Source organism: Camarhynchus parvulus, chromosome 24 (assembly GCF_901933205.1).
Source record: "Camarhynchus parvulus chromosome 24, STF_HiC, whole genome shotgun sequence".
Lineage (NCBI taxonomy): Eukaryota > Metazoa > Chordata > Aves > Passeriformes > Thraupidae > Camarhynchus > Camarhynchus parvulus.
Window position 1 is genome coordinate 7,463,106 of NC_044594.1, and position 25,187 is coordinate 7,488,292.

The 25,187-nt window shown below is 59.1% G+C and overlaps 1 protein-coding gene across 3 annotated transcripts in view; it reads right to left on the minus strand.

Moving 5' to 3' along the window:
• IGSF9B (immunoglobulin superfamily member 9B) overlaps positions 1-24,346 on the minus strand; it is a 40,702-nt gene extending 16,356 nt beyond the window's left edge. Inside the window, exons 1-13 of one of the 3 annotated variants that reach the window (XM_030964924.1) lie at positions 24,270-24,346; positions 16,501-16,698; positions 14,848-14,994; positions 13,277-13,428; positions 12,078-12,195; positions 10,996-11,137; positions 10,717-10,862; positions 7,885-8,027; positions 6,977-7,117; positions 5,698-5,814; positions 3,998-4,090; positions 3,743-3,893; positions 2,337-2,460 (exon numbers count right to left, since the gene is read on the minus strand). In XM_030964924.1, the coding sequence (XP_030820784.1) occupies positions 2,337-2,460; positions 3,743-3,893; positions 3,998-4,090; positions 5,698-5,814; positions 6,977-7,117; positions 7,885-8,027; positions 10,717-10,862; positions 10,996-11,137; positions 12,078-12,195; positions 13,277-13,428; positions 14,848-14,994; positions 16,501-16,698; positions 24,270-24,333 (1,736 nt within the window). In that variant the 5' untranslated portion in view covers positions 24,334-24,346. The remainder of the gene's footprint in view (positions 1-2,336; positions 2,461-3,742; positions 3,894-3,997; positions 4,091-5,697; positions 5,815-6,976; positions 7,118-7,884; positions 8,028-10,716; positions 10,863-10,995; positions 11,138-12,077; positions 12,196-13,276; positions 13,429-14,847; positions 14,995-16,500; positions 16,699-24,269) is intronic. The other 2 variants (XM_030964926.1, XM_030964925.1) reach the window with 2 other exon arrangements.
• Between the last annotated feature and the right edge of the window lie 841 nt (positions 24,347-25,187).

Sequence of the window (25,187 nt, forward strand, 5' to 3'; positions counted from 1 at the left end):
GACGCAGGAGACAGGGCCTGTTCCCATTTATACCTCGACATCTCCTGAGCCAGAGCCAAGTTCTCCCTCAGCTGTAGCCCTGTGCATGTCATCCCATGAGAGACATTTAACTAAATCCCCATCTCTGCCACATTTGCACAAGCTGGGGGCTGCCAGCACAGCCTGGGGCACCACTCAGGGTTTGGCAGAGCAGCAGAGGCACTGGCAGGGAGCACAGGACAGAACCTTTCTGCTGGGGTCTAACCACAACCCCAGGGTGAAAAATGCCCCCAGAGCCATCCCAGTGCCACCAGCCATTAATCCCACCAGCATCCCACATCCCAAAGCAGCACCACTGCGTGACTACCATACTGCTCGTGTTAGAAAGATGTTTTAGGGAGTCTGAGCCCTCAGCTGCAGGTTTTGTTGCTGTCCATGGAAAATTTGGGAAGGATTGGTGCAGATGGCTGTCCTGCACACATAAGGGGGCACATCTGCAGTTACCAGCACACAGCCAGGTGAATCCAATCCAGCAGGAAAAGATGGAGGAAAAAGAAATACTGCTGCTGTCCAGGGAGCAGAAAGTGAGGCAGAGAAGCAGCAGCAAGCCATGGAAACGAGCAGGTCAGTGGAGAGCCATGCATGTGCTGTGTGCCCCTGCCAAACGCAGGGAAAGGCTCTGGATCACTGCAGCTCCAGCTGGGACTGCAGATCCCAGGATCCCCCTCCACCCTGGCAGAGGCAGGAGGGCAGCAGGGCTGCCCCTCTCCTGGGCAGTTTCCCTGCAGTGTTTAATCCCATTGGCCTCACATCCCTCCTTCCCAGCACTGCTGCAGGCAGGGACACATGAGAGAGGGGCTGAGGGTGAGGAAAGCAGGGGGGAAATGCAGCACTGAACTGGGAGAACCCCCTTGCTGAGGGAGGATGTGGTGCAGCTGGAATGCTGTGCTGGCCCTGGCCACGCTGGGGAGAGGGGTTTGCATTTCCAGCCTCAACAACGGCAGAGGCAGGAGGAGAGCACGAATCCAGAGAAAATGGAGCCTTGTTTTGCTTAAGCATCCCACAGCCACAGCAGGGAGGAAAGCACATGGATGGCACCACATGGAGCCAGCTGTGCCCCAGATCCCTGGGCCCAGGGAACAGCACATCCCCCAGGGATCACACCCTAGGGTCAGGGCAAGACAGGTCACTGCCTCCCTGTCCTGAGTCCCCACAGCTCCCTGTGAATTCCTTAATGCAAGCTTGGTGCAAACACCCTTCCCTGCTGGCTGCTCTCTCCCTGTGGAGTCTGGAAGAACCACGAGGAGGCAGGAATCCGAGAGTAGCCTGCAGAGCAAGAGCAGCAGCAGCTGCTGATGCAGCCAGAGCAGAGAGGTTTAACCACTCCTTCCCAAGGACATTTTCATCAAAGCAAGGTCTGCACTGCTCAGCTTGCTCCCTCATTTCCCCCCTCTCTGTTCAATCCATTCCTTCTTTCCATCTCCAGACAGACAGCCCAGCCCCAGGCTGGAGCAGAGCAGAAATCATTACAGGCAGCGTCTCCCTCTCTCCTCTCTATCAGCAGCCTCCATCAGGGCAAATTAAGGCAAGGAAAGAAGGAGAGAGCGAGAGGAAAGGCTGAAGAATGCCAGCCCAGGCCTGGAAAGGGAACACATCACCCCCCCCACATTTCCAAGGATAATTCTTTAGAAGAAGATGACAACAGCAGAGCCCAAGGAAAACCCCAGCCTTGCTGCAGCTGCATTTCTCCCTCCCCTGCCCCAGGGGAAAGGCACAGGGCTGAGCCTGGCCCTGCTGCAGGAAGGTGGGATGCACCTGGGTGCTGGGGAGCACAGGAGCTATGGGAGCAAAGCCCCAGTGCCAGGATCGCACAGTGGCTGGTCATGATCTCAGCTGGGATTTAACCACCTCCAGGGAGCCACAGAGCAAGGAGAGAACATTTCTGCTTAGTCACAGCTCTTCCAGGGCACACTCTCTAAAGGTTGCATTTTCCATCCTCTCCCTGGCTGTTAAGCCTCATAAACAGTTTATCTTGAAATTAGATGCCAGAGGCACAGCTACACGAATGCAAAGCATCTCCTGTGTACCACAAGCAGAGTAAAACCTGCTGGGGCAGACAGAGGCAGAGGCCAGCACAGAAGGGAGAGGAAATACAGGAACTGCATGATCCCACCCCCATCACCACCCATCTCTCAGAGGAACCCCGAGGGAGCTCAGCCCTGTAAGGCCCATGGGCACAGAGCTGGGCACAGAGCTGGGCACACCACCCTCCCCACCCTCCTCCCCCCGGCTGCTCCAAGCTCGGGTCGGCTAGGAAGGAAAAGAAGCAGAGAGCAAAGCATGCCAGGATGACTCACAGAGGGCCGTACCAAACTGAGAAAGTCTGCTCGTATCCACCGTCATAGCCGGGCTCCCAGGACACGTTGGCTGAGGTCATGGCGGCCACCACGTGCACGCTGGTTGGGGCGTGAGGGCTTGTCCCTGCACAGAGAGGGGGCAGCTTAGAGGGGAGCAGCACCACGGCTGGAAGGGGTGGTGGCTTCTCCCAAGCCATGGTCTGAGGGGACTCCTCTTGCACCAAGGCAATGGCTGTCCCAGACATCTTTTATGAAAAATCCTTTCCTTAGGATTTTTCCTCCTGAGAAGCTGAGAGGCCTCAGGAACAAAATGTAAACAATGGTTATCTGCTGCTGTGGAATGCAACAGGTGGATCTGTGATTGGTCTCATGTGGTTGTTTCTAATTAATGGCCAATCACAGCCCAGCTGGCTCGGACAGAGAGTCCAAGCCACAAGCTTTTGTTATCATTCTTTCTTTTTCTATTCTTAGCCAGCCTTCTGATGAAATCCTTTCTTCTATTCTTTTAGTACAGTTTTAATATAAAATATATCATGAAATAATAAATCAAGCCTTCTGAAACACGGAGTCAGATCCTCGTCTCTTCTCTCATCCTCGGACCCCTGTGAACACCGTCACAAATGGCCAAGGCCATTTCTGCTGGAAATGGCAGCAGGACAGGTGGCCAAAGTAACAGCACAGAGAAAGGCAACTCCACTAGGAAATAACGTTTAAAGGAGACACTGCTCTTAGAATCATAGAGTGGTTTGGGTTGGAAGGAACTCAAAGGACATCTACTCAAACTCCCCTGACATGGGCAGGGACACCTTCCAGCAGACCAGGTTGCTCCAAGCCCTGCCCAACATGACCTTGAACACTTCCAGAAGTCTTCAAGGTGAGGCTTGTGTACCAGGGTGGTGAGGCTTTTGGACACTTCTTGGCACTTGTGTACCAAGTGGTGAGGCTTCTGTACCAGGGCCTCACCACCCTCAAAGGGAGGAATTTCTTCCCAATATCATAGAGTGGTTTGGGTTGGAAGGAACTTGAAGGGACAGCTACTCAAACCCTCCTGACATGGGCAGGGACACCTTCCACTAGACTAGGGTGCTCCAAGTCCTGTCCAACGTGACCTTGAACACTTCCAGAGATGGGGCAGCCACAGCTTCTATCCCAGGGCCTCATCACCAGGTTGCTCCAAGCCCTGTCCAATGTGACCTTGAAGACTTCCAGAGATAGGGCAGCCAGAGCTTCTATCCCAGGGCCTAACCACCCTCAAAGGGAGCAATTTCTTCCCAATATGCCATCTAAACCTCCCGTCTCTCAGTTTAAAGCCACTCCCCCTTGTCCTGCCACCTGTGGGGAGCATGCCCACCTCCTGCCTTGCCCGGGGGACTCTCCCCAGGCCCCTTTTCTCCCCCTGCCCGTACCTACGACGGTCAGGTGGGTGCTGGCAGTAATGCTCGCGACGATGTTGGTGGCGACGCACTCCCACTCGCCGTGGTCGTCCTTGCCGAGGGAGCGGATCTGCAGGGTCCCGCCGGGCAGCGTGTTGTGCTTGCTCCTGCTGGGCTTCCCTACCTTGGGCAAGGAGCGGGGTGGGGGGGCCAGGCAGAGAGAGAAAGAACACGACTCAGCAGCGGGTGGTGGGGCAGGGCGAGGCGGCGGCGGGGTCACTAAGCTACCTGCGCGGCCCAGGGGACACCGCCGGCCACCGGCAGGGGATCCGGGCTCTCCGGTCGTGGCAAGGCAGACGGTTCCCCCGTTTCCGAGAGGACCTGGGGGGCAACGCGAGAGGCATGCGTCAGGAGGCTGCTGGCAGCACTCACACACCAGCGGGAAACCCCACGGCACTCGCACGGACAGCGAGCCCCGCGCCAGGGCTCAACCTCCGGCATCCGAAGCTGAAACTGCTGCAAGAACGGGCACTGGCTATCCCAGCAAACCCCCTCCCGGGATGGGGAAGGCACAGGCTGCCCCAGGAGATGCCCAAACTGCCCCTCAGCCTCAGTTAGCAGCAGATGAGAGGCAGGACCCTTCACATCAGGGGTCTGGGCAGCAGGGGTCCCGTGGGGATGTGGGAGGATGGCGTGCGTGGAGGTGCCTGGAATCTCTCAAGCCGAGCAGAAAGATGGATCTTGTAACAACTCATCTATGCCCATCAACCAAAGTTGTGCAAATCTCACATTGTCCTGAGTGTTCTTCAGCTGTTCTTCATGTGGGGGACTCTGCTGATCAACACCAGGACCCACAGGTTGATGTAAAGAAGGAGGAGCAGAGGAGCCCATGGACACGTTGGGTTACCCGTGCAAGGCAAGGAGTTCTCCAAGAGACTGGTCAGCACTGGGCTGATGGCGAGGGAGGAAGTTGGCTTCTGCCACTGGCAAACTGAGCCCAGCCCAAGCCAGCCCTAGCTGGAGTTGGAGGAGATAAGTCCAGAGCCACAAAATGAGGAGGACCACCAGAAGGCACACGTGGGATTGGAAAGAAACCTGGCTGACACTGGCGAGGGCATGGAAAGAACAATAAGATGGAGAAAAAGACTAAACAGCCAACAAGCTTTAGGCAGTTCACTTGCAATGTGTGCAAGTCATGGTCCTCCTTATGCTGCTAAAAGGAACACAGAGACCCAGCAGCTCAAGACACAAAGACTGCGGATGGTCCCACTGGGTGACAGAGGGACCCAGATCACTCTCAAGATCACTAAGAAGGGCATGGAAGGCTTGGAGGGAAGCTCTTGACAGCACAACAAAGAACCCAGGAGCTCTCCTGTACAGTGGCTTTCCTATGGGAGCAGTAAAGGTGGGAAGCAAGGGGAAGGCTGCAGGAAGACTGGAAAGCCCTCGCTGCTCCCAGGCTGTGCCACCACACCCTGCTCTATGACAAGGGACATCTTGAAGTCTTTATATCCAGTTCTGCATCATAAAAACAGCTTCTTCCCAGGCTCTTTGAAGTCATGGGGCAGCAAAGCAGCTGCTGACTGGTCCAGACCCCTGGATGTGCTGCGGTGACACATCCCCTCCCTCCACAGGAGGTGTGTGCTGCGAGAACGGCACTGCCACCACTGCCACGTCCTGCTGGTGACACCTGGGAGCCAGGCAAGGAGGAGGGCATCCTGTGGGCAGTGCTGGTGAGGCAGAGGAGGGGCCGGGGCGGGGGCAGTGTTTCAGCTTTGCGGATGCTGCCGTGTCGGTTTCCCGGGATTACTGGGCGGCCACAAGCCGGGCTTCCCCCACCCACCTGCGGGACAGGACGGCAGTGGCTCAGCCCAAAGCGAAGCAGCTGTACCTGCAGTTTGTTCTTACCGGGACAGAGTGTGGCTTCTCTGTCTGCAATATTCACCAAAAGCCAAAGGCACTGCAGATTTGTCTGGCAGGCCGGGTACCTTTCTCCAGGCGATGATGGGAAAGGGGTCTCCGGCAGCAGCGCAAGGAATCAACAGCTCCCTCCCTGCCTCCTGTCTGTACTCCCAGCCTGGTAGCACCGTGAAATAGGGGGGGTCCTGCAGCCAAACAAGGGAAAATAAGGAGTGTCAGCCTGCCCAAACTCCCATCACCAAAACCAAGCCTTTTCCAGACCAACCCAATCCCCATTCTGGATAAGCTTGAGGCATTGCAAGGAAAATTGTGTGAAGAATGTGTGCTAAGGAGCCGCAATGGCACACCAAATTATACACCTGGAGGGAGATTCTCTCCAAAGAGCCACCGCACTGGAGCATAGAATCATGGAATCCCAGAATGATTTGGGATTTCCCATGTCTCTGCCATGGGCAGGGACACATTCCACTATCACAGATTGCTCCAACCTGGCCTTGGACACTTCCAGCCACAGCTTCTTTGGGCAACCTGTGCCAGGGCCTCACCACCCTCACACTCCTAATATCTAACCTAAATTTTGCCTCTTTCAGTTTGACCCCATTACCCCTTGTCCTCTCTCTACAGTTCCTGACAAAGAATCTATCTCCAGCTTCCGTGCAGGTGCCCTCAGACACAGGAAGCCTGCTTTGACAACCCCACACATCTTCTCCAGGCTGAGCAGCATCTTGCTTTATACCTCCTGGAAACAGGAAGAAACCCACCCACATCACATCAGCCATCAACCTGATTTCCTCGCCCCGGCAGCCGCCCCGGCGGATGCGCGTGTCTGGTACACAAAGCGTTATCATCTGAACCTCGCCGAGACACCATGAATCACCACGGCTCCCTCCCAGGCACAGGACTCCGTGTTCAGGGAGGGAAGAGGAGCAGCTCCCACCCCAGCTGCACCGGGAGCTGCGCTGGGAGCTCAGCGCGCCCCAGGCGCTGCACGCAGCCGGAGCACGTGGAGCTCAAATCATCCATTTATTAAAATCCTCCTGAACCCAAGCCCGGGCCAGCAGGGCTAAGTGTTTTGTTGGCAAAGGGGACATTCCAGGGAGATGTTTCCTCAAACTACCCCAGTCCAGCGTCAAAACGCACGCTGCTGCTCCAGCAGGATATTTCCAGCTACACCAGACAGGGTGCCCTGGGGGTTTGCCTGTGCTGGTGGGAAGCACATCTCCAACCACAGCACAGACACTCCCTCACCCTGGAGCCTCTGCTCTTCCCCACACAGCCCCAGGAGCTGCTCCTGGCACAGGAGGACACTGCTCCCAGCAAACCCATGGGATTTTGGCAGAGGATTACCTTCAGTACCAGTCGGGCAGGGGGAGACTGGCCCATCGTACCCAGGGCGTTATAAGGCACACAGGTGTAAGTGCCGAGAGCATCTTCAGTGGCCTCCTCGATCCGGATCGACCCGTCTTCCAGCAGGTTCCAGCCAGAATACTGCAGCAGGGAGATCCAGGGAGATCATTTAGCCAACACCCACCACAGCTCCTTATTTGCCCCTCAGCCAAGCACTCACCCATGCCCAGGGTGCTGTCACATCTCCAGGAGATGCCCGATCCCACTCCCAACATCCAAAGCATCTCCTCAACAGTAGAGAGAGGAAACTTGAGCAACATCAGCCTGTCTAAGCACAGCCAGGCTGCTTCATGCAGCCCAAAAAGATTTAAGATCAGAATCTAACACTAAATAAGACTTGTTCTGGAGTCAGCAAGACATCTCCACCTGGAAAGCTGAGGGCACCAAGGACCAGGAGGCCAAAGCAGCAACAGCTTTAAATGGAATTAAAACTTCAAATCGTTAATATTTAAGCAAAAAATTTAAAATATTGAGCGTTTCCTTTAAATATTTAATGGCTAATATCCTTGTTCAGACTATCAAACCATGATTAGGGGAAGATGTAGATTTGTTAAAAGGATCTTTTACCCACTAGTTGCCAAAGGAAAAATAAAGCAAGGCCATCAGGAGGTGACTTTAGGGGGAAGAAGGCATCAGGTGTGGGAGACACAGAATGTCCACAGGCACTGTGGGCTCCACATGAGAACTGGAATTAACTCTGATAAGGAAAAGCAGTGTCATCCCATCCACGAGATTGTTCTCTCCCAACACAAAGGGGCGCCTGGTGGTGCTCACTGGTGTTTGCTGAGGACATGAGGGTCCGAGCCCTCTGTGCCCCCCTCTCCCCTCCTCCCTGGGGGCTCTGTTACCTTCTCGATTCGCAGGGGACGCCCGTCCTTGTTCCACTTGACCAGCGTGACCGGCGGCTCCGCCTCCACGGGGCAGCGGATGTACCCGTGGATCCCGATGGGAACGTAGATGATGGGGGGCATGTTCACCACACGGGCAGGATCTGGGAGGGCAGCAGCACCACGTTAGCACAAGGAGAGAGCCATTCTCTCCTCCCAGCCTGGCTTCAGAGGATCTGCCTCACTTTTGTAATGAATTCCAAACCCAGCACCACCCTGTCTCCCACAGGTTGTTAAGCCAGGCTCGCTACACACAAATCCTCTGGAATACCTGGCATTTCTGGGAGGCTTTGCTCGTGTCCAGGGTGTTCCTACCTGGGGCTCATTAAAGATTGCATTTAAGAAGAAATGGGAGAAATGCCTGCTCCCAGTTCCACACCAACTTGGATCCTGCTGAAGCCTGCGCTGCTCCATTACAGCACAACATGTGCCAGGTGTGATGAACACCCAGCACAGCCTGGTTTTACATATAAGCAATCAAAGCTATTTCAACTGTCAAGCCTTAAAACACACACAGATAGGAAAAGGGATCTGTGTCCAAGCTGCCACAAGTCCTTTACCTCCCGTATCTGTTTATACTCATGCCTCATTGAGGCTGGGTCATGTTGAACAGCAGCCACCTCACCCTTTCCAAGATGCAAAAACCTTAAAATACGGATCTAACCCCCCCTCCACACTGCACCACCCACGCAGAGAGGTGTCTCGCAATCCTCCTAGTCTAGAATGTGTCATTAACAGCACTTCTAAGAGCTTTTTAATTAAGTGCGAGTGGGTTGAAGAGAATCTAGACTTTCTTTAATAAGAAGCTTTTTTAAAAAATGTTATTTTTAATAAGAAGAGTGAGTATTTCTACAATCTCGTCTAGACACCGGCAGCACGAGGTTATGGGAAAATCCTGATGGGGCTTATGCTGCATTAAGGGATAAATGTGGGGGTTTTGGGGTGCAGCATCCCTGCACTGATGATGCAAATTAGGGGGTAAACATTAAGGTGCTTAACAGGAAGGCATGGAAGATGTGGAAGATGGAAGATTATTGCTTTCTTGGGGCAAAACCAGCACAGTTTGGGAGCTCTGCTCCCAGCACATCATCCCAACCACTCCCCAAAACCACTTGCCCCCGGCAGTGACACCATAACCCAGATTGCCCAGTGCCACATATGGAGCAGGCTTTACCCCCCTCTGCTTAACTCCACCTCTTAGAAAATGTAATCAAGGACTCCAGCAGTGCGGGAGAGGGTAATGGGATCGAGCCTTTCACTACTAGGTCACTGGCCAGGGGCCAGCCCAGCCCTCTAATGACCCAGAGCTGTGTCCCCATCTGCTTTCCCAGGATGGGAAGCTCCCTCCAGAGGTATCACCCCGGTGCGGATGAGGTTTGCTCAGGAGGAAAAGGGTTTGTGGCACCAAAAGCAGAGCACCCTTCCCTGTGCTGAAGCCTGGCTGAGCAGCAGATTGTCCGAGCTTGCTCTCCCTGCCATTAGAGCTATTTTTAACAGCTATCAGCCCTGACAAGCGGCCCTGGATTAGCGGCAGGGCAGATTTAATGGCCTGAGGCCACAGGCTTTCCCAAGAGCCACCCAGCTGGGAACATCCAAACCCCAAATCACGCCTGTGCCTGGGCACAGCGCTACTCACACCATCCCCCTGCCCACTCTGCCCCTTCATCCATCCCCACAGGGACCTGCCAGCCCTGCTCTTGGGCTCCCACTAACCAGCACCAGGTCTAAAGGCAGCAGCAGCTCTAAGGCAGCCTTGGAAAAGCCACGCTGAGAGCCCACTTTGCTCAGGCCTGTCTTTCATTATGAAATAAAAACGCCGAGGTCTTTCGGAGCAGAGCAATATTGCAATTGGAGCGGCGGCAATTGAGGCCATTACAGTGGAATGCCACAGGATGCCGGTGGCACACTACCCATTACTGCCCGGGGATTCCGGCAGAGCGAGCGAGCGTGGGAGGCGCCGCTCCTGCTGCAGCCCTTTCTCCTGCGCTTGTTTAGATCGCTTACCGCCCGAGGAATGTGACACAAGAACAGCCACACCACAGGAATAACCCCCGAAATAAACACCAAAAAACACACCTCGGCACTGAGAGCCCTCACCTCACCCCAGCAGGCTGAGGACGGTGAGACAGCAGCCATGGGATGATGCTCACCTGTTACAGACATTTTTTATGAAAAATCCTTTCTTTAGGATTTGTCCTCCTGAGAAGCCTCAGGAACAAAATGTGAACAATGGTTATCTGCTGCTGTGGAATGTAACAGGTGCATCTGTGATTGGCCCATGTTAGTTGTTTCTAATTAATGGCCAATCACAACTCAGCTGGCTCAACGAAGAGTCCAAGCCACAAACCTTTGTTATCATTCCTTCTTACTCTATTCTTAGCTAGCCTTCTGATGAAGTCCTTTCTTCTATTCTTTTAGTATACTTTTAATATAATATATATCATAAAATAATAAATCAACCTTCTGAAACATGGAGTCAGATCCTCGTCTCTTCCCTCAACCTAAGACCCCTGTGAACACAGTCACACTCACCTAATTAAAAAACACTTGTAGCCAAGGTGGATGCCGGTCCCAGCTGAGCAGTGTCACTCAGGCTGCTCGGACCATTTGCTTTCTTGTCTCCCACGCCCACGTGGGATGCTCTTAAGCCTTTTTGCTGAGGATGATTCCGTGTTCATCCAAAGGCTGCTGTCACATCAGTCTGACTCTCCCAGTGTCACACCAGGACAAGAGAGCCTCTGGGGCTGCCTGGGAGCCAGGTGTTATCAATGCCAGCCCCATCCCCACACTCACACTGCACTGTCAGGTAGGCAGAGGCTGATGGCGAGCGGCCCAGGCTGTTGCTGGGGATACAGGTGTATTTTCCAGCATCCTCTGGTTTGACACGGAAAATAATCAGCGTCCCGTCGATCAGGATCCGCACCCTCAGCTTCAAGTCACTGCAGGAGGAGAGGAGAGGAGGATCACAAGGAGAGGCAGGGGCAAAGCCCAACACAAACAATCCCAGCTCCCAGCACAGCCCAGGAGCAGCAGGAGGAGGAGAACATGCTCCTCCACCTGCTATAAACTCACTTCTTGAAGTAGACGTTCTCCTCCTCCCAGTACCACAGGTAGGTGAGGTTCCCAGGATACGCCTCAGCCTGGCAGGTGAACAGAGCATCCTGGGAGATGTTGACTGTGATGTTCTCCGGAGGGGAAACGATAAAGGGAGGTCCTGGAGGGGGGAAGAGGAGGGTGTCACTCCCACCACTACAGGTGTCCCCACAAAGGTTGCTCAGATTCAGCTCCATCACAGCGTTTTGGCTGGGAGCAGCTGGAGGGCTCTGGGGCAGGGCTGGCCCTGATCCTCTGAGAACCACAGTGACCCTTTTATTCCCAGCCTTTCCCTAATCTCTGGGCTGACTGAGAACCACAGTGACCCTGTTATTCCCAACCTTTCCTTAATATCTGGGCTGAGAACCATAGTGACCTTGTTATTCCCAATTCTTCCTCTAATTTCTGAGCTGACTGAGAACCACAGTGACCCTGTTATTCCCAACCCTTTCCCTAATCTCTGGGCTGACTGAGAACCACAGTGACCCTGTTATTCCCAGTCCTTTCCCTAATCTCTGCAGCGTTGAGGAGGGGATCCACGCCCATGGTGCTTCTCCCAGGGCACACAAGGACACACCTCCCTTCATCCCCAGCACTTCTGGAGGATAGTATCACCCACAGGAGAAATCCAGGGGGAATAGACTGCCAGGAGCCAGCAGCTCACCACTGCCACAAAAGCAGAGCAGAGGACACCCCGTGCTCCTCTCTCTGCCGGTAGCTGTTGACCTAATTAAAGATTTATTTAATAAGAGAGGGAGCAAGGAGCAGGAGGCCTGTCATGCATCACCGCTGTCTGACGAGGCGCTTCATGACAGCCTCAATCTTTTCCCTGCTTCCCAAACAAAACCGAGCTGCCATCAGGGCCTGGCTGCTCATCAGCACAGCCACCACCGTGTCCCAATTAAGCAGATTCCTCCATCCTACAAACCGGATGCAGAGCCATGGGGCAGCCAGGCACAGAGGCGTGGGGGGTCACCCTAGGGTGACACCACAGCCCTGTGGCCCATGGAATCCCCCCATCCCGGCTTCCCAGGGGATGCTGAGGAGCTGCAAGGTCTCACCTTGGACGAGCAGGCGCGTGGTGTGCACAGCCTCGCCCTGGATGCTGTAGGCCCGGCAGGTGTAGGCACCTCTGTCCTCCCGGCTGACCGAGAGCACCGTGAGGCTCCCGTCGCTCACCTGGCAACAAGGGAAGACTCTGGAACGTGGGCAGGGACCCCCAGGGGGACGGGGGAAGACCCTCCCTGCTTCCCACGGCAGAGAGCTGCCGGCGCTCTCAGGGCCGGATGAGAGACGGGTTTCCCCGCTCTGCAAGACGTGGGATATTAATAAACCAACACACGCCTTGCTGCTCGACGCCAAGGGGAAGGGAAAAAAAAAAATCATGAAATAAATAAATAACCATCCCAGCACATTCATCTCCCTGAAGTGACTGGCAGGCAGCAGGCTCCAAACCGCTCCTGCCAAGCGCCCCAGCACCATTGGAGCTGCGCAAGGAGCCTTGCTGGAGCATTCCCTGCCCCCTCAAGGACCTGTTTCATTGCTGGGGGATGAGGGGAGACCTCAGCCTGGCCACTGTGCTCCCTGTGGGGCCACCTCTCAGCTGGAAGAGGAGTGGATGGATTCCCCAGGGGACACAGCAGAAGGATAGACAAGGGGCTGTCACCTTTGGGGTAGCAGCACCCCCATGCACAGGGAGGCCTCCCAGCCAGGCTTCCCCCCACCTCATTCTGCCTCATCCTTCTATTTCAATTAGTAACAAATGATTCCTAATTACTCTCATTAGTGCCTGCGCTGATTCCAATGCCTGATTTACCAATTACAGCTCAGGGGGGAATCTCTGCCTGGGAGCTTCTGGGATGCAAAAAGGGTCCTGAAGGGGAGGGGAGGAGGGGAAATCCTCCCTGCTCAACCCTGGCCTGCCCCAGCCCTGCTGGGGGACACTACCCCAGGCTGCAGCCCCCACCCCATCTGCAGGGTCTTGGCCCCTGGGCTGAGAGGCAGGTGAGAGGTCAGGTGCAGGAGCAGGGCTGTCCCAAGCACTTGGAGGGTCTCCAGCCCGCACCCAAGGGCTGGCAGCGTTACAGGCTGCTGCTCAGCAGGGATGGGGCGGGGGAAAATGGGCATCTCACCAAGGAGAAGTGCTGAGAAAGCACGGCTGGCTCCAGGCACGGCGGAGCCGCCGCCACCGTGGTCCCGTCAATACTGTCCCTGCCAGCTCCCAGCCCAGGAGTCCCCACGGCAGCCCTCCCCCACCTACCTGGTACTTGCCATTGGCACCCAGAAGGACTCCCTCTCGGAGCCAGGTGACGATGGGCTTGGGGTTCCCGAACGCCATGCAGGTCAGGGTGACGCTGCTGCCCTCCTTCGCCTCTACGTACTGCGGCGGGGTCTCCGTGAACGTGGGGGGAGCTGGGGGCACACCACACCACCGGGTCACCCGTGGCCACTCTGGGGCTGGGGGTGCACGGGGACAGAGGGGAAGCTGCTGCCTGCACACAGGGGATGCTCTGCACATCCCCAGGCAGGGCTGGGACCACCACAAAGGCTACACAGACAGGGGTGTCCCTGGGGACACCGACCAAGTGGTGCCACATCGCTCCCCAGCCCTGTCCCCTCTCCTCCCCCCACCCCGCTGCACATTAACTCGCTATTGTCAAAACATGGGAAAACACCGCAGTGCAGATCGAAAGGCTCCTTCCTGATCAAAGAGGCTGGCAGGATTACAGCCCGCCCCTAATTACCCGCGGTTGTTAAAGCCCACTTTAGAGGAAGACAGGTTGGCAATTTAATCTGCTTGGGAGAAAAAAAAAAAAAAAAAGGAATTATATTTTGTTTCTCCCCAAATGATTTTTATTTTCTCCCCTAAGAAAATTAAGCGTTGTAATGCGCTGGGGGAAAGCCACAGCCCTCACCCTGAAAGCAATTCCTCGGGCTGGGAGGATTATGGTTATTATATTGTTATTAAGCCCCCGCACGCCCTGTGCTGCATAAAGCCCCAAAACTGGCCCATTTTGCCAAGGGGAGGGACAGGGCATCTGGGGCCATTTTCCAGCCCCTCCGCCTGGCGGTTTGCAGGATCCATGCACGTGGCAGAGGTGAGCCAGGCACCACCATCCTCCTCCTTCCTCCTCCTCTTGCCCTCCTTCCCAAGCCCTCGGAGCTCATTAGCAGGTTGGGGGAAAGCAGGAAGCTGCAGGCAGGGCAGCAGGCAGGGATGGGGCTGGTGGCCTGCACAGCCCCTCTTGCAAAGCTCCTGCTCACTAATTGGGCTCAATTAGGTGGCTCTGCTCTGTGCCACGGCACAGCCATCCCCCCAAAGGTTAAATTAATTGCACAAGGTCAAGGCAAGACCAGCGAGGAGCTGCCAGTGGCCACATCTCTCCAGCCACCCCACAGCAGCAGGAGAGACACAGCCCTGCTGCTGGGCTAAAAATAAAGATCTCTCTCCTGATGCAGAGAATGACAATTTGTTAATTAGTTTAATATACAGCCTTAATAAAATGAAAAAGTAATTTGAGTAAATCTGAATTTCAAGAAAACAAAGATTTGATTTTCTGATCTGTTTGTTGAGAGGAGATTCATTCCCAGCCCCGGTTCTTGATGTCTCTCCTTTAAACAAGCTCCGTGTAATTAAACTGAGGAATCCCTAATAAAGCTTTGTCCCTTTTGAAGTCACACCCTGGCCGGATCAGCCAGCCTGGATGGCTTCAGGCAGGCGTGTCTGACAGGCACAGATGCCACTGAGACCCAGCATCCCCCAGACATCCAGCATCCCCCAGAAATCCCATTTTGGCACGGCAGGGATGCCGCAGCCCCCGCCCCGCTCACCATTGACCGTGAGGTGGACCCAGCTGCCGTTGTGGAAGGTGTCGTACTGCTGGTCCAGCATGAGCACTTTGCACTCGTACCAGCCCTGGTCCTCGGAGCGCACCTGCTCAATGCGCAGGGAGGCTTTGTCGTGCAGGCTGGCCCGGCCTGTGGGAGAGCACAGCGTTGGCACCATGTCCCCAACACCAGAGCAGCCCCCAGAGCATCACTGTACGGGACACACCATCCCAAACTGCTGCAGCTCCCAGGGTGTCACTGCAAGGGGACACCCCATCCCAAACTGATGCAGCCCCTGGAGCATCACTGGAAGGGAAACCCTATCCCAAACTGGAGCAGTTCCCAGAACATCACTGTGGGGAACAAACCATCCCAAACTGGTGCAGTTTCCAGAGCACAGCCACAGGGGACACCCCATCCTGACACCAGAGCAGCCCCTCAGAGATCCCTGCAGAGGACACCCTATCCCAAACTGGAGCAGTCCCCAAAGCATCACTGCAGGGGACACCCTATCCTAAACTGGTGCAGCCCCCAGAACATGGCCACAGGGGACACCCCATCCCAAATTGGAGCAGCCCCTGGAGAATCACTGCAGGGCCCACACCATCCCAAACTGGAGCAGCCCCCAGAGCATCATTGCAGGGGACACCCCCATCGTGACCCCAGAGCAGCCCCCCAGAACATCACCACAGGGGACACCCCATCCCTGTGTGGGCACTGTCCCGGTTTGGGGATGGCCCCACGGTTATACCCAGTGGTGCCAGGCCGGTGACACAGTCGCCCATCTGGGGACAGCAGAGCCAAGCTGCCAGGGCCAGGCAAGGTGCCTGGAGCAACGTCTGCCCGCAGCGACACCGGCCTTCTGCTCCCAGCCGGGGGCTGGCGGCGGCACAGACGGCACACAGGCGTGCCCCAAAGCTTTGCCCCGCCTGGGAGACTCCCAGAAAGCAGGGCGGCCCTGAGCTGACCCTGTGCACAGCCCCAAAAACTGGGTCAGGAGCAGAGCAGCCCAAAGCTCCACCCTGGTGCAGTGGCCACCGGGCTGTGGGATCGCTCATTGCTGGGCTGAGTTTGGCAGGGCTCAGCTGGTGCATTTCTTAGAGAGCAATTTGGGCAGAGAGTCCCATAAGACCCAGGGAAGATTCCCAGGACAGCGTTCCACAGGGAAAGAGATACCACAACGTGTCTGTCCTGCCACACCAACCTTGTCAGGGCTGGTTTCCAGCTCACAGATCCCACCAGAGGACACCGGCCACGTGTCACAGGCAGCACATTGGCAAGCAGCCACATGAGTTCTGCAGCTCCAACCTGTCACCTCCGCCCAGCACGTGGCCCTGGCTCCATCCCCAGTGTCCCCCCAGCACCCCTCCCTGGGCTCACAGCTGCTCTGGGGCACAGCAGCAGCAGCAGCAGCAGCCACCGCCACCACGCGTCACCCTGGGCTTCTCTGCCTCGCTTGCTCCCGTCCCACGCAGCCCAGCTGGCTTCCTAACGCTGCTGCTTAATTAAAACCAACTGGGTGGAAAGCGAGCAACGAGAGGCAGAGCCCGCGTGGTTTCCGACGGAGGAACGGATGGAGCGGAGCTGCGTGTCCCAGGCCGTGCCGCAGCCGGGACCCAGCACCCTCCCCTTGTCCCCCTGCACCCCGGGACTCACCGGCATACTCTGGGTCCACATGGGGAGGGTAAAACCCAAACTTGATGAAGATGGGGATGGGGACGCCGAACTTGAACCACTCCACGACATAGGGAGGGGGCTGTCCCGTCAGCGGGTGGATCACGTCGCATCCCAGGATCACGCTCTCGCCAGCGCGAACGGTCACGAACTCGGGCTCCTCCCTCGAGCCGAGGGCACCTGTGAGGGGGTGAAGGAAGAATCTGTGGCTGATCCCACTGCTGGTGCCCAGCATCAAACCAGGATGCCCATCCCCAGCCACCTGTCTCCAGCAAGGGCAGCCTGTGGGTCGCCCTTGCCCCAAAACCAACAGAGGGTCCCAGGCCCTTACACTCAGCTCCAAGGCCACCCCTGAGCTACCACAGGAGTCAGGACAGTGGCCATCAGCATCCCAATGCTCCAGGACAGCTTCCCAACCTCTGCATCAGAGCAAGGGTGATGCCCAGTGACCACACAGGGCGTTTTGGGGATCCCTGCTCTCAGTAGAGGGGCACAGAGTATGACTAGCACTGCTCCCCACACAGTAGCACCATCTGGGCTACCCTGTATCCTTGTGGCAGGGAAAAGGCTGCTTTTAGCTTGTGCCCCTGCATCCTCCAGTGGGCAGGACTGAGCATGCAGGGACCCCTGGGCACAGCTCTGCTGTGCCAGCCCTCAGACCCAGCTCTCCTGATGGTGCCAGGGTGGGCTGGGCCCCCGGAGCCGCCATGCTCCAGGCAAGCCCACATGTCCTCGGGCATCCCCGAGAGCCTCAAGCCTGAAACCCGTCTGCGACCTGCGCGTCGGGTCTGTCACCCTGCTCCTCCCAGCTGGCTAATTACAGGGGACTTTGGTCTCAGCTCCGAGGCTGCTCCACCCCGGCTGTGCCGCCCTGCTCGCTGCAGCCTGGCGTCATCCCGCCCTGCCAGCAGCAGCAAAGCTGCATCCTCAGCACGGCGTTCAGAGAGAGGGAAACCCAGAGCTGGGAGGAAGCCAAACAGGGGGTCCCCAAATCTAGGTTTAGACCCATATCGCCCTTCCCATCAAGGAAGGGCCCCCCGTTTTCCCGGCACACGCGGCCGCTGGCTGTTCCGGGGGGGATGCTCGGGGAGGGATGCTCGGGGAAGCACGTTCCCACTCCTCCGCGCTGCTCCTCGGGGCCGCCGGTGATTGGCGGCGAGTGACATCACCGCTTCCCCGCCGCGGGAGCCGAGCATCACCGGCTATTTTTGGCTCTGGCACAAGCGCGTACCGGCGAGAGGCCCGTGATGTGCCACCCCGCGGGTCCACCAGCCCAGTGTCCCCGCGGGAAGGGCAGCGGGCAGCGCTGGCCACGGCTCGCACAAGGTGTGTCCCTGCAGAGGGTCACAGCTGACGGTCACCGAGCCCCCACGCCACCAGCAAACCGGGCACTGGTGGCTCTTTAAGTGGGAGGGCTGGCTGGTGGCAGCGGGCTGGGTGAGGCCGGGGTGCAGAGCTGGGAGCCGTCTGCAAGGAGCAGATGCTGCATTGCACACCCACTGCAGGCACCCGGCCCCGCTCGGGGGGTCCTGCAGAGCTGGGGGGTTCCTGCAGGGCCACGGATCCACCCGGACCCCGGCGGGGCGGGGGGAATGGCTGAGCACACACGTGCGGTGTGCACGCACACCCCCGCACATGCTTTGCACCGCCTCGACAACACTCTTGCACCTTTCCATCCCTCGTTAGCGCTGCATCGCCGATGAGCTCCCGTTCGCACCCTGTCAGCAGGGACGGTACCAGCCCTCCCCTGCCACCCCGGCACTGAGCTGTGAGAACCCGTCCTGACCCCTCCATCCGGGAGGGTGAGGGGGGCTGCGCTGCAGGGCTGGATGAGCCCCCCTCCCTGTCCATGGTCCTGCCGCGCCGATCGGGGACGGAGCTGTCACATGCTACTCAAGAGCATCCAAGGACGTGCTTCCCGGCCGCCTTGCCCGAGCGAGCAGGTCCCCGGCAAATCATCACCTTCAAAGTGACATCCTCCCCCCACCAGCAGGAAAAGATGGAAGCAGTAGCACCCAAACCCCTTTCCCAAGCCCCCCGCCTGCCCCAGCGCTCCAGCTCCTGGGCTACCAAGCTGGAATCTCTTGCTTTCCAGCACCTCTCCACCAGCTGGAGCCTGGAATGCTAATGTTTGCCCAGCTGGAGCAAGAGGCCACCCAGACACGCTGGGGATGGGCGCCAGGGAGTCACACTTCGCCAGGATCCCCTGGCTGGCTCCCTGGCAGAGCAGTGGGTGACATCCCCGGGGACGGGACGAGCCAGCCACTCCGCCGGACCCACGGCTGGCCAGGGCTGCCCGGGCGCAGGAAAATAGGTCATCCCCGGCAGCTCACAGCGCCGGTGTCTGATCGCGGGGCCGGTGGGGAATTGCACGCACGGCTGAGCATCACCTCCCCAGCGCACGGCCGACTGGCAGCCACGGCGGGGAACCGGCCCCCGGCTCTGCCCAGCTGCCACCCGCCCCGCTACCGGCCCCGTGCCCTCCTGTCCCCACTTGCAGAGCGCCAGGAAGGCAATGGGGAGATGTCTCACAAACCCTCTTGGGGTCTCCTCAACTTCCCAACCCACCAACCCTGCGGGGTCCCAACCCTGACCAGGTTTTCCTTCCAAGTCCAGACCATGAAGAAAGCGAGCAATGGAGACTGCAGCTCTCGATTCAAAGTGTTTTCTCACCCCCACATTTGTAGGGAAACGCTTGAAAACAACCCGCAGACGCCAGAAGAAACAGAGCACAAATAGACGGGGTATTTTTAAACCCACTTGATTTTCCCAGCCAAGTTCAGAGAGGTTTCAAGGCTGAATCTGCGGTTTGGAAACAGGGTCAACATCAGGGAACGGCAGCACCAAGGCGAACCCCAAATCCGCCTTGGTGCAGGAGCTCACGTGAAGCTGGGGGATGCCTCGTAAAGAAAAACAAGTAATCAACAGGCTTCGTCATCCAAGCAGATCCAGGAAAAATAAAAGCACGCCGCGTGCCAGGAGGCAAGAATACAAGATGCGGAGGTGGAGTTGAACAGCATCCCAAAGGGAGAGGAGGGAAGGCTGCCGCCACCGAGACGGTGCCACCGCGGGGCTCCCCAGGACGGCGATGCCAACCACGGGGAGACCCTCACCTGGATCTGGGCGTGCAGCTCCTCTGATCCCATGGGCACAGGTGGAAGGAGCCGCAGGACTCGGTGAAGCTGAAGGCATCCAGCATCTCTGCTGTGCTTCCTGAAGCAGGACCCTTCCTGCAGGTGCTTTCAGGGCCATGGCACAGAGGTTTCCAAAGGAATTAACACCTGGGAAAGCTTCCCCTCCTGGCACAGTGGACACGCATGCTCTGGGGCAGAGAGGGCATCCTGTCCTGACCCACCACCACCTTGCAGCCTGCTAACAGAGGCACCACTATCCATTTCCAGTGCTGCCCCACACCCCTGGCAGTCATCCCCACCCCTGTGCCCCCATGGGGACGGCTGAGGGAGCAGGCACAAGGCCTGGAGCCTGTGGACCTCTCCTCCCTGATGAGCTGAGACGAGATGTGCTCTGACACATCCCGCTCCCATCGGTGGAGGCAGGATATGGCAGGGATCTCTGAGGACAAGGCCACCAGCGTGGCATATGGAGGCCAGCAGGGAAGGAGAGCAGGCAGCCATCGCCATGAAATGAAGACCAAGGGAGACTCAGCACAGGGTGGGGGACAGGGACAACATGCTGCAGGGACCCTGGCTGCCAGGGCAGGCTGTGGAGTGCTGGGAGATTGCCTGTCCCCACCTCTGTACCCCCTAAATATCTCAGTGGGGGCTGCACCCCCCATTACAAACCCAGTCCCTTTGCCTATCCTGGGGTATCCAGAGCCCCCAAAAGCCCATGCCTGTCCCCTGGTGGGGGAAGCCCTGGGGCTGGGAGCGCAGCCCTCACCCCCTCCCCCAGCTGGAAAGCAGCATCTGGGCTTTCAGTGCGATTCCTGCGTTTTAAACCCGATTTTCCAGATGGATGGAGGGCGATGCGCAGGTCAAGTGACATGCCTCAAGGTCACACGGGGCCAGGGAGGAGAAGGATTAGCAGCTCTGAGGGGTGGCTTGGTGTCCCATTCCCAGTGAGATCGGGGACTCAGAACCCCATTCCTGGGTACAAGGGGTGTCCTGTGGGGCTATCACCACCCCCCCTAGGCAGGCAGGCAGCTGCCCTGGCATCCCAAGGGGAATGCAGGCATGGGATGCTGCCCCATAGCGGGTCCTTGCTCCCTGGAATGGCACAGGTGGGAATGTGCCTGGCCGGGCAGTGGCTCAGCAAGCACGTGGGAGCACAGGTTGGTGCTCTGAGAGGCACAGAGATGGAGCAGGAAAGAAAATTACTTCCCTGAGGTCACCTTACTCCTACCTGGGGGTCCCTTGTGCCCCCTCCCTCCAATCACCACCAGCCCAGTGTAGAGCATCCGGTGTTGGCAGCTGCCTCGTGGGAGGCATCATCTCCCAGCAACAACCAGCAGCTACCTGTGCACTCCCTGTGAGCTCCCTCCACACACCACAGGGACAAACAAGCAGCTGTGGTGGGAACGGGAGCACCAAACCCATCCCAGAGGAGACCTCTGGCAGCTGGAGAGCACTGTCAGGGTGCTGTGCCCCCTGTCCAGCCCCACATCACACCAGTACCCCCATGCAGGCTGGCACCACCCTCCCCGTGGAACAGTGGGTACCATCCCGATGCATTCAGAGCCCTCCAGCAGGAAACTGGGATGCAGGCAGCGCTCTGAGCTGCCCGCCAGCAGCTCCTGAATCACGCTGTTCCTGGCTCAGGCAGCCCTCCCACCAACGCCAGCCTCTCCATGGAGGAGAGGGAGGAAGAGAGTTGTTTTTCCAAAGGCCAGCTGGTCGCTCAGGGCTCCCAGCCTGGGAGATTCCTACCGCAGGGAAAGGGAGAGGGAAGGACTCCTCCATCTGCACAGCATGGAGTTGGACGCACTGCTGGCCCATCTGCAGGGCTTCTTGTCCATGTGAAGGCTTGACCTCCAAGACAGAGGACCAGAGGTGAACGGGAGATGTGCCACCCTGCCACAGCTCTGGAGAGGAACTTGCAGGGCTCACCCATCACCAGCAAAGCTGCATCTTCCAAGTCAAAAGGCAACTGAGTTGGCAAAGCATCGCCACAAAGACCCGCCGGAAAGCCAAGTCATCCACCGAGCCGCTCACGTCCCTCCCTGCCCCGCACGCTCCCATCCAACAGGTCCAGAGGAGCAGAAAACCTCCAGGGAATGATGGAAATGGGAGCTCGGCCAACGCCCTTGGCTGTTCCCGGTGCCAAACCATCCCCTTGCCAGGAGAGAGCGGGGCCAAAGCCACACGTGCCAAATCCAGCGGCTCCAGGTCCAGACTCCTCCACGGCCAAAGAGGCAAAACCCAAGATCTGTGCACGGCGAGCGAGCAGGGGACGGAGGGCTGGCACTGCCACCCGAGCCCCTCCAACCGGCCAAGGTCAGCGCCAGGCGCATCGCCCGCCGCGGTGCCCAGGGAACCTCCTCACCAGAGCCGAATCCTCGCTCTGCAAACCCTCCTGCCTGATCCACCAGCGTCCCCACTCACTGTGTGTGTGCTGCCACAGCGTCACGCTCGTGGGAGAGGGAGGAAAAGCCCCTCGGTGTGACGGCACTGCTGGGAATGCCAGGAGGCCGGATCCTTCCTCTGACACCCACTCCTGGCGCGGTCACGTCCTGGCTCTCCTCCCCCATGCCATAAGAGGGGATAACGCACCCTCCTTCCCTCTCTGAGCCGATTAACGCCTGGAAAGCCCTTGGAGAGCCAGGCAAGAAGGCTGCCCAGGGCCAGCACCGCTGGCAAGGAGGAAGTGGTGTGGGAGGAAGGCCACGGCAAGAGGAAAAGCCCCAGCGAGGGCACCGGCACACGGTGAGCCCTCTCCTCCCATCCCTGTCCCCAAGCACTGCGGGGTGACAGCTCCCCATGAGGACGGGACAGTGCTGGGAGCAAAGGGCTGCAGCAGCTGGGGCGAGTGCCGTGGGCTCCCTGCCCCTGCGGGGGCTGTGCTGGCCCGCAGCACCCCCTCCCCCGGCAGCCACCCCCGCATTACTCACGGCACGCTCATTCATCACGTACACGCTGCTCCACACGCACAGCACCCCCGTGCCGGGGCTTCCCGGCACCCACCCACCCCAGCACCACCAGTTCCGGAGCTCCATCCCCGCGGCTCCAGGGTATTTCCAAGTTCCCAGGTGCCGAACGCACTGCTCTGCTCCTCTCCCCGGCAGCGGAGCATCCCTGTACAAGCAGCTGCTGCAAACACTGCCTCGCCACACTGCAGCGCGCAGTTCAGGCAGGCAGCAGCCGGCCACGGCTCGGTGAGAGGGGCTACGTACCCCCAAATGGGGCAGCCCCATCGTGAACCCCCACAAAAGGACAGCCTCGTCCTGACACACACCCTCCTGCCTCCAGGAGCCGCCTGCCAGGCGAGGAGGACAAGGGACAAGATGTGACCCGGTGGGCTCAGGGAGCGCTGTGAACTGGGGGGGGGGCTGCAGCACCCCGGCAGGTGCCCCCTCCCAGCCCGCCCGTGCCCCCCGAGGCAGCGTCCCCCTCACCACGGGGAGGGGAGTGGTGGTGGCTCCCAGCCAGGCATCGCTTGCTGCCGGCAGCCACCGCATCCCATGGGCAGGGTGGGTGACACCCAGGGCACGGTTCCAGGGTCTCATCCCGGAAAAGGACCACCGGGATGCAGGGAAAACCGTGTGCCCCTTGAGGAACCAGCGGCAGAGATGGGGAACGGTGCTGCACCAGCGGCAGGGAGCTCCCCTCTACCTGCAGGGATGGCTCGGAGGGGTGGGAGGGGGCTGGCAGCTGAAGGGAAAGAAGCTGGAGCAGGAAAATCAGGGTTATTCCTTGCTGCCGTCTCCGTCCTGACCTTGGACAACCCTGTGCCTCAGTTTACCACAGCACAGCAGCCAGCCTGCAGTGGGGGGAGAAGGAGGGCAGCCTCTCCTGGGCGGGGGGGTTGGGAGCAAAGTCACCCCCAAACCCGCAGCCGGGGCGCTGCAGGGGAAGGCGACGAATCCCTCCCGCATTTCTCCTTGCCCAGCCGGGCTACCCTTGCAGGGAAGGGCAAACGCTGCCCGCACCCCCCGGAGCTGCCGCAGGCGCTTCCTCAGGATGAGAGAAGAAAATCCGAATGCGGAGAAAAGCTTGCCCATCCCTGATCAACGGGGACACTCAGCCAGCCGTGCTCCCTCCCCGCCAAGACCCGCAGCCGCTCGCCTTCTCCCAGAGGGAATTTCCAAGCCCTGAGCAGAGGCTCCGCCGCACCGGCAGCGCGGCTTCCCGAACTTCCCCAGCTGCAGCCGCTGCCCTCGGGGAGGTCACGGCCAGCCCCGCCGAGCGCCTGCGGAGGGAGGGAGGATGCGCCGGGCGCTCCCGGCTCCCCCCGGCAGCGGGGGATGAAGGAATCGCCAGCGCCCCGCCGCAGCGGGAAGCGCTCGGTCCCCGCACCGGCAGCGGGGAAGACGCGAAGCCTGCAAACCCTCTTCGCAGCCGCAGTTCCCCCTCCTACCCTCCTCCTCAGCCCCTTCCCGGTACCCTCTCCCCGGGACGTGATGCCCCCCCCGGTGCGCGCATCCCTCCCGGTCCATGCGCATCCCCCCCGCCGCATCCGGTGCACCGGGAGAAGGGGGGGAGGACACGCAAAGGCGGCCCCGCCGCCGCCCCGCAAACCCCGGCGCGGCCCTCCCGGGCTCACCCCGGCGGAGAACAGCCCGCGGCAGCACTCACCTTGGACGGGCAGCCCGCGGGCGCCGAGCACACTTGCTACCAAAGCGGCCACATACCAAATCATAGTACTACCGGCCCCCGGTGCGCAGCATCTTCCGCCCGCCGGGCGGCCCGGCCGGGGCGGGGCGGGGCCGGGCCGGGCTGGCCGTGGCCGGGCAGGGCTCGGCGGGGCTGGCGGGGCCGGAGGGGCGGCTCAGGGCCGGCCGCCCGCCGCTGCGCCCATGCCCGCGCCCATCCCCGCGCCGCGCCGCGCCGCACCTGCGCTCCGCCGCGCGGTGCAGCCTAGCCTGCGCCCTTTAGCGGCTCGGCACCGCCCCCGCCCGCCGCCCATTGGCCGCGCCCCGGCGGAGTGGGCGGTGATTGGCCGCCGCCGCGGCCCGGGCCGGTTCAAGGTGGGTTGGCGCGCACGGGGCCCCTGCGCCGCAGTATCATGCGCACTGCCGGGAGCGGCGCGGTCACCTCCGCCGGACGGTCACCTCCCCGCACGGACACCCGCCGGGACCTGCGCCCGCCCGGGCTACCGAACCGCCTCGCTGCCACCTCCCCGTGTCCAGATGTGCCGCCGCACCGCCTCGGTGCCGCCTCACCGTCCACAGATGTGCCCTGCGCTGGTACAGTGTCACCTTCCTATGTCTAGGTGTGCTCCTGCACCGGTACAGTGTCACCTCGCTGTGTCTAGGTGTGCCCCTGAACTGGCTCGGAGCCACCTCACCGTCCCCAGATGTGTCACCCAACAGGATCAGTGTCACCTCGCTGTCCCCAGATGTGCCCTGGACCGGATCAGTGTCACCTCCCTGTGTCTAGGAGTGTCCCTGCACCGGTACAGTGCCACCTCCCCGTGTCCAGATGTGTCACCGCACCCACTCAGTGTCACCTCCCTGTCCCCAGATGTGTCACCAAACCAGATCAGTGCCACCT